The 8,538-nt window shown below is 49.7% G+C and overlaps 1 protein-coding gene across 6 annotated transcripts in view; it reads right to left on the bottom strand.

Annotated features, from left to right (window-relative positions):
• Window positions 1-440: 440 nt before the first annotated feature.
• Window positions 441-8,538, bottom strand: part of LOC105468311 (chemerin chemokine-like receptor 1) — a 53,938-nt gene continuing 45,840 nt past the window's right edge. For all 6 annotated transcript variants that reach the window (XM_011718391.3, XM_011718388.3, XM_011718387.3 and 3 more), the window contains 2 exons: window positions 5,995-6,070; window positions 441-5,354 (listed from right to left, as the gene is read on the bottom strand). In XM_011718391.3, the coding sequence (XP_011716693.2) occupies window positions 4,236-5,354; window positions 5,995-5,997 (1,122 nt within the window). In that variant the 5' untranslated portion in view covers window positions 5,998-6,070 and the 3' untranslated portion in view covers window positions 441-4,235. The remainder of the gene's footprint in view (window positions 5,355-5,994; window positions 6,071-8,538) is intronic.

Genomic DNA, 8,538 nt, shown 5'->3' with positions numbered 1-8,538 from the left:
TGGACAGGTGGGTGGATGTTAGGGTGAATGGGTTGGTGAAAAGATGAATGGATGAATGTATCACAGGAGCATCTGTCCTTGGGTCACTTGATGCAGTGCCAAAGAGTCTAGACCTGGCCATGAGGAGGCCTGGTTTGTGTCCCTTATCTGCTATGGTTTGCTATATTATCTTGGGTGAGTAACTACCACTTTCACATCCTCAGTTGCTAGAAAAGTAAAATAAGTGAAAATAACTTTTTTCGAAATGCAAATTTCTTGGAGCTCAAAGGTTTGGGAATGGCAGGTGGGGGACTTCAGGGCTTCTCCTGCTGCCCACAACATAGCTCTGTGACTTTGCACTGGCCGCGTCACCTCTCTGAGCCTCAGCTGCTGCTCTGTGAAGTAAGTGGGGAAGGCAATAGGGAAGTGAAGGCAGGACCCTCCAGAACTGAGTCACACACTCTCGCTTCAGTCTCTTTATTCGAGAGAAACTGTGTCCTCAAAGGGAGGAAGTAAGCAGACCCCATGCTGAATTATTTCACAGTAGAAATAGTAGATTCCTCTGTGGTCCTAGATACCAAACCCAGCAGCAATTTTCCAAACCCAGGATTTGGTAACCATGGGCCTGGGGCATCCCAGCCCCAGCAAGAGCATAACATGTTAAGGAGGAACAAGAGATCGTGGCAGGGCAGGAGTTGAGGAATCACCAACCACTTCCATCCAAACCAAACACCACCTCGTTTTGCAGAGTCCTCAAGGGAAGCTCTCAAAACCTCAGTTCCCTCATCTGTGAAATGGGAGATATCTGGGCAAGATGAGTTTGAAGGTCCCTTACGGGTCTCACGATTGGATTCTATCTTCTCCCACCCATCCAGGCTCCCAATCCCACCAGAGCTGACTCGGGGTTCCAATTTGAGCCAATCCCTTCCCTTTGTCAGTGCCCACTTTCCTCACCCCTTCTGAACCTCGCTGCCAGAATATCTGTGCCTCTTTTCTGGAGGGGGACCCCAAGAACCTGCAGGGCTCTGTGTGACCTGGGAATTATCTAAGGCTGGCAAAGGCATCCTGGTGCCTCAGGCCCTTCGTGTTCTTGCTCTTCCCTGCTCCCTGTCCTTGCTGGCTCAAGGGTCAGCTGGAGATGGTTCTGAAATCCAATTCCTCCCTCTCTTTTGACTTCCATTCCTCTCCTCTTCTCTCTTTCTTTCTTCCTCCTCCTCCTCTTCCTTCTTCTTCCCCCCAACCTCTCCTTTCAAGGGCTGAAGAAGTTGGGCATGCAGGCAGCTGACCTGATTCAAAGCCCAGCTCCATACCTCACTAACTGTGCAACTCTGAACTACTGAAATCTGCCCTTGAAACAGAAACTCACTTTCTGCACCCCCGCCCCCACCTTGCTATGACGTCCCCATCTGCCAGGGCCAATTTGAGGTTTCGATGTTTGTGCCTGAACTATCAGAGGTACTTCATGAATGCCAGATCCCTTTCCTTCATCATCATGCTCCGGTACATTTCTGTCCCCTCTTCTGTCCCTCCCCTAACCTCAAACACTGTCTTCTTTTCTTTTCCCTCTACCTCTTGTCCTCACAATCCCTCAGCCCACCCACCCCACTCAGGAGGCAGGGCTAAGTAAGGCCCCATGGCTGAGTCCTGGGCCCAGAGAGAAGGCTCTGGGCACTAAGTGTGTTGGTTGCCTGTGCAGCAATGCAGGTGAGCACACTTTGCACACTGCAGGGATGATATATGCATGACCCATGGAGATGCTCACGTGAAGCTGTGGGGACAAGACTGTATGGGACGTTAAGGCTGCATTTAAGTACTTGACAGGAACCTAAGTCAGAACAGGAAGACCAGCAGAGCAGCCAGAAAGAGGGAGGCCAGACTCTAAGGAGGAAAACAGCTGGTATGAATTGTGCTTCTGTTTATCAGCTTTTCCAATGACAACATGAATTCCTGGCTCCCCCAGCCTGGCCTGAACTGCCAGAAGCCCAGGAAAAGCAGCATCCTAGGAGCCAGGAGGCCCAAGTCACTGATGACTGCTGCTGTGACCTGGGACAGAGCCCGTCCCATCTCGTGCCTCAGTAAATGTGGAAAGGGGGGAAATGGGGGCCACTGAGCAATATTTAAAGCTCCCTTTTTGCTCTCAAACCGTCTATGTTCAAACTCTTGAAAGCATTCAGAGACTCCAGCTTGGGGTCAATTCAGAGCTTCCTTGTCATAGGCATTAAGGCACAATAAGAAAAGGAACAGTTTGTCTCTTAATGAAGTGTGATTCCAAACAGCCTGCGGCCTCGGGAACTCGCCCAGCGCGGGGTAGACATTGCATCTGTTCGTTGCATCTTGTTGGAGAATCAACTTAACAATGAAGGGACTTGGAAGAGAACAGAATGTGGACACTTAGGAGCCAAAGGGCCTCGGGCCCACAAGAGACTGCCTCCTGCCAGCCTTCCCTCCCCATTGCCTTGCTCTCCGGAGACACAGGAGGTGGGAGCCATGGTAGGAGGCTGTTAATTGCCATTGAAGGAGCTGGAAGCCAAGTGCATTTTCTCTGCCATGTTGCATCATTTTTGAAAACTATTTGCAAAGTTTCTTAAAGGCCATTAAGATGTTCATATTCATTTGCAGAAGAATCAATATTTATGGTAAAAATCTCCAAACTTTTTAGGTCCTTCCCAACTCTGCAGCTTCATTTGAGTCAGGCAAACTGAAGTTCAAATCCCAGCTCTGGCAGAGACTAGCTGGGTACCTTTGGGCAAGTTACTTAACCTCTCTTAGCCTCAGATTCCTCCTATGTAAAAGGGAAGTTATAACCGTACCTAACTTAGGGCTGCTGTAATGATTAAATGAGAAAACATACATAAAGTGCATAATATGAAAAGTGCTAAATAAATGTAGGTTATCAATATACTAGAATAATCTCCACAGATAAATTCCAACTCGAAGAACAGTTTCTGGAGCCAGACAGAGCCAGGTTCAGATCTTAACTCTGCCACTGATTAGCTGTGTGATGTTGGGCAAGTTACTTTCCCCCTCTGGGCCTCAGCTATGTCATTTGTAAATGGGGCAATGACACTCTGTTTCACAGGGACGTGTCAGTATTAGATGAGAAAAGCCATGCCAGGCACCCGTATCCAGGAGGTATTTGGTGTCTGCAGCTCGGAAACACAGTTCAAGGAGTCCAGCTCCAGACTCTGTTTCAAGTGACTAAGTCCTCGGAAATACTCTTCTTCCCAGGGGACTCTCCGGAGTTGCTTCCCAAACTGCATTTTGGACCCGTCTCCAAAGGCATTGAGGAAATTAACCAGAATAAGAAGCCCCACCACCAGTGTTTTATTCTAAGCACCTCCAGCCAGAGCTGAGTGGATTAGGAAAGGCAGAAAAAATCCCTGTGATGGGGTGAGAGCAGCTGGTGAAGATGCCTGCCACAACCCCACCCCCAGGTAAGAGGGGCAAGGCGAGATCAGGGGCTGGCACCACCCTGACCCCCCAAATAGCTCCAGCCTAAAGCACCATCAGCCTGTGATGTTCTAGGGTGAGCTGCTCCATGCCTGCATCCTTTGAAGGTTCTTTTCTCCTTTCTCACTCCTTTGCCAAATCTCAAGTCCTCATTGCATCCCTCACTTGTCTTGCCCTTGCAGAGAGCCCACATGACCTCTCAGAACGGGTTATCTGTCTTCCTAGCTGATCCGAAAGCTAAATTCATGGCCTATGGAGTTCATGGGCTGATATGTCACCTTCCTCTCCCAGGTCACCTATGCATTTCCACACACTTTAACACAGGGCAGTGACTTGAAGGTAGGGTTTTCTGGCCAGCTACTGATAATAGGTATACAAGGGCCAGGTGTGATCTGCATCACACCGGGTTTGCTCTGACCTCCCCACTGCTCACACCAGGAATGGACCTTGGAGAGTGTCATTTCTGGGGTGTGCACAGTAGGCAGCTTAATCCCACTGCCCTATGCCAATCCCAGTTCATGGCAGTGCTTTTGAGAGTTCTTCCTTTTTTGCTTTGAGTCAGTCAAGGCTGGTCTCCCAAGAAGCATAAATTGCTAGTCCAAGGCTGTGTGGAACACAGCATGTTCTGTCCACTAAGAGAAAGGGGTTCCAGGCCCTCGAGTCCCAGCATAAAACACTGTTCATCCCCATGCAAAATGCAGTGGGAATTGGCGGATGCTAAAGAGGTTCTTGCCTTGATCTTCAGAAGACATATCCTTGGGTGTCCCTGGGTTGAGAGGGCCCATTGAGGGGTTCCCCGGTGAGGCTCAAAGCATGCTGGTCTCCCTCTCATTCATCGAAGTCCTCTCATTCATTGATGACATCTTGGTAAAGCTTCTATGGCTGGGGTAGGAAGAGTGGCCTGTGTCTTCACTTAGAGCATTGACCAGGCGGGAGAAGAGGGCCACCTTGAACTTCTTGAAGTCCTGACCCATGAAAACATACAGAATGGGGTTCATGCAGCTATTGGCAATGGCGAGGGCAGTGGCCAGCGGCAAACCCAGGCTGAAGACGGAGCCAGGCATGGCAGTGTGGTGGAGCTCTAGGAGGTTGAGTGTGTGGTAGGGGCACCAGCAGAAGAAGAAGGTAATGATGATGGTCACGATAATCTTGAAGGGCTTCTTGGTCTTGGCCAGGCGGTTGCGCTGCAGTTTGCAGACGATGGTGAGGTAGCAAGCTGTGATGATAAGGACTGGGACCAGGAAGCCGCAGAGGAAGCGGGTGACAGTCACCACCATGTGCCGGCTATACCCCACAGGGTCCATTTGGGAGTGAGCGGGCCACGAGGAAGACCCAGGTGTGGACAGGCTGAAGTTGTTGAAGCAGGATATTTTCCCATGCAGGTTGGCTGTGTCCCGGAAGACGAGAGATGGGGAACTCAAGAAGAAAGCCAGGACCCAGATGACCATGCAAGCCATGTAAGCCAGGCGAACGCTGCGGTGATTCTGGGACCAGACAGGGAGGAGCACAGAGATGCAGCGGTCGAAGCTGATGACAGTCAGCAGGAAGACACTGGTGAACATGTTGTGGATAAGAAGGAAGTTGCTGATCTTGCACATGGCAGTCCCAAACACCCAGTGGTAGTCCATGGCAGCATAGGTGATATGGATTGGGAGGAAGACATTGAACAGGAAATCTGCCACTGCCAGGTTGAGGAACCAGACTGTGTTCACTGTCTTCTTCATCTTGAAGGTGGCAATGATGATCACCAGACCATTGCCCAGAATCCCGAGGAAGCAGACAATGCTGTAGACCACCACCAGGAAGATCCTGGTCACCCTGGCTTCCAAGGGGGATAACTCCTCCAAAACCACAATGGAGTCTAAATAATCAGGGTATTCATCACCATAACTGATGGAAGTGTTGTAATCTTCATCCTCCATTCTCTGCAAGAGAAGACAGGGACCATTAGAGGAACCCTAGAGCTGGCTTTAAGAGGTTGACCAACACCAGCAAGAACAACAATGTTCTCCCTGACTCTGAGCAAGTCCAGTTTTGTGATTTAACCATTTCCTTCTTTGCTATTTTATTTGTTGAACAAATGCCTCTCCGGTACCTCCTACATGCCAGGCACTATTCTAAGGGCATTGCATCCTATACTCTCTTAATCTTCACAACAACTCAGTGAGGTAAGTAGGTTATGAGCCTCATCTTACAAGTGAGGAAACTGAGGCACAGAGAGCTTATGTCACTTGCCTGAAGTCCTACAGCTAGGAAAAGGCAGACCTGTGACTTGAATCCAAGCTTCAGAGTCTATCCTTTTGACAACCATGTTTTCTGCCTGCCTGGGGCCCTCTCTTCCTCTAGAGCTTAGTGGGGGAGACAATTTTTCACCAAAAAGTCCCTCAAATAATGGAAACATTGCAATAATGCTAAGTGCAATGAAGAAGAGGTACGTGGTGCTGTGAACTTGATTCCAACATGCTTCTAAAACCGAGTGGACAGCCTCGTTGTGATCCCTCTGTGCACCCAACCTGTCAGTGATCACTGGTCCCCTTTGGAGTTCAGACCACAAGGTTTCCTCACCATTCACTGTTGTGTTGTCTACAGCTCTCCAATGTGAGTCATCAGCCAATCAGTCCCAGTACACAGCTAGAAACACCTGCAGGGAAGAAAACACAAAAAAAGCAGCAATTGGATCCGGGTCTAAGAACCAGAGGGTTGAGTGGACCCAGCCAGAAATAAGATCTGTTTATTCTTATTCCCATTTTACAGAGAAGGAAGCAGAAGTTCAGAAAGGCTGTTACTCAGCCAAGGTTATGCAGCGAGAAAGGGATGGAGCCCCTTGAACCTAGGTCAACTGACTACCCAGGTCAAGTGCTGGACCCTTCATTCTAACCACTCCCCTCCCCCAGCACATCCCTAGCTGACAGCCGGAGTCAGGCATGAGTAAAGGAAGACACAGAGGAAGAGCATGGATGGCTCAATCCACTACCAGGTTGGGACCCAAATCCACTACCAGGGCAGGACCCAAAAAATACTGTTTCAGGCAGTGTGAGCACAGAGAAAAGAGAAGATCCGCACAGAGTACCTCCTATGTGCCAAGAACTTTTATTCCTTCTTGTTATTTAGTCTTCCTGGGGACTTTTCCAGGCAGGTGTTATGACTTTTGTGTTAAGAATTAGGGAGACTGAGGCTCAGAGAAAGAAGCATCATTCTTGCTGGACTTTCTCTGGGCCCGATGGGAACCATGAATGAGATGCAGGCTCTGAGGCCACAGCAGTCTGGTGTGAAGACAGACACAAATATATCCACCAAGCCTCCGCTGCACAGACAACTTAAGTGGCACTTCAAGCAAGCCCCATAACAATCTTGCTGAGTATTTTTCCAATCTACAGAAGAACAAACATATTCTGAGGAGTTTGCAAGTTTGCAAGATCTTAGAGGCAGGGATTGCATGCAGGGTTCATACCTAACCCCAGACCCTTACGAGCTGTGTGGCTTTGCGCAAGTGATTTCTCTTCCCTGAATCTCAGTTTTCTTGTCAGTAAATGGGAATTCTCACTTCACAGAGTGGATATAAGAACTAGAAGCATCAGGAATGTGGAGCGTTTAGCTTGGTATTGGCACATAGTAAGCCCTCAATAAATACTAGTGACTGCATTATTGCCTAGAGGTGCACAACTGATGAGAAGGATTTAAAATCAGGGCTCTGATACCCCAGAGCCCATGCACTTTTTTCTGCCGCTCAAGATCTCCCCATCTTGTCAAATGGGCTCCAAACCAGATATTTCAGCTTGGCGAGACTGCCAATCGATGCTTCATTATAAATAACTCCACCCTTCCTGCACACAAATTCATTACTGATCCTTCCGGGCTTAAGGTTATATTTTATTACATAAAAGTCATCTTTTACTTTTATTAAATAAAAGCCACTTGGAAAATTCCATTGAGGGCTTTGCACTCAAAGGGCTCACAATCAAAGCTTGGGTGTCATCCCACTCTATGCTGGGACAATATTTCAGTAGTGCCCACCACGGGGTCCCCAAGGGTTTCCTGTGGCACTGGAGTGCAGAGAGAAGATGGGGACACTGGAGCTGGCCTCCCATGACTGGAGGAAACCTGACGGGTGTGTATGACCGTAGTGGGGAACGCATATTGAGCTCTTGTGTATGCCAGGGACCATGCTGAGCCCTCAGTCCAGATGGTCTCACTTTAACCCCATGAGGGGCTACAGCAGGGCTCAGAGAGATCAGGACCCATGCCCAAGCATGCAGGCAGGGGCTGGAAGAGCTGGGATATGAACCACATCTGCAAAGTCTGGGCTCTTAACCATCACTCCACACTGCCCCTGAGACCATGATCTGCTCAAATTGATGACCATCACCAACCTTCCTTTTGGAAGAAATGACGAAGTTGACATTCCCTGTGCCAGACTGTGCAGGCACCAGGGATGAGGACATGGCCTTACTAGGGTCCCTTCCCAAAAGGAGCTCACAGGTACAAGCAAAGAGACAGTGTTGAGGCTGGGGCAAGACTAGAATGCCCCCCCAGAAGCCCAGAGGAGGGGCTGTTACCCAGCCTGGGAGTCTGAAGCTTCCTGGGGCCAATGGCATCTGAGCTGAGTTTTAAGGACAAGTATGAGTTAAGAAGGTGGAAGGCACAGAAAGGAGGAAGGGCATGCCAGGCATCTCCCCGTCTCTGACCTTCCCCTCCCTCACTGACAGTGGGCTGGGTGTGTGAGTCCCGAGAGGAGGTCGAGGAGGGTCTGAGACTCAGGACTGAGTGCTTTGCACAGCATCTGCAGAGATACAGCCTGAAGCAGATGACATCATGTCGGGCTCTCTGGCTGGGCTGGGAGCAGCTTGGGGTCAGAGGCCATGTTTTTTCATCTTAGACCTGGGGCCAGGCTGGGCTGGCACAGAATGGCGCTGACATCCTCCGGGCATGTCTGTCCTTCCACCCCTGACTCCTCATCCTTCCAGGAATTGAGTGGATTCGTGTCCCCTGTTGGTGCACTCCCCTCCACCCGAAGACCCCCCTCTGTCTCTGGAAGTGTAAGGAAGGCACAAGTCACGGGTTTGCTTTGAGCCTCTGCTCTGTCCTAACACACATCCCTCCTGTCCTGAG

Source organism: Macaca nemestrina, chromosome 10, assembly GCF_043159975.1.
Source record: "Macaca nemestrina isolate mMacNem1 chromosome 10, mMacNem.hap1, whole genome shotgun sequence".
NCBI lineage: Eukaryota > Metazoa > Chordata > Mammalia > Primates > Cercopithecidae > Macaca > Macaca nemestrina.
The sequence above is the reverse complement of the archived record's forward strand: the minus strand, read 5'-3'. Positions and strand labels throughout refer to the sequence as shown.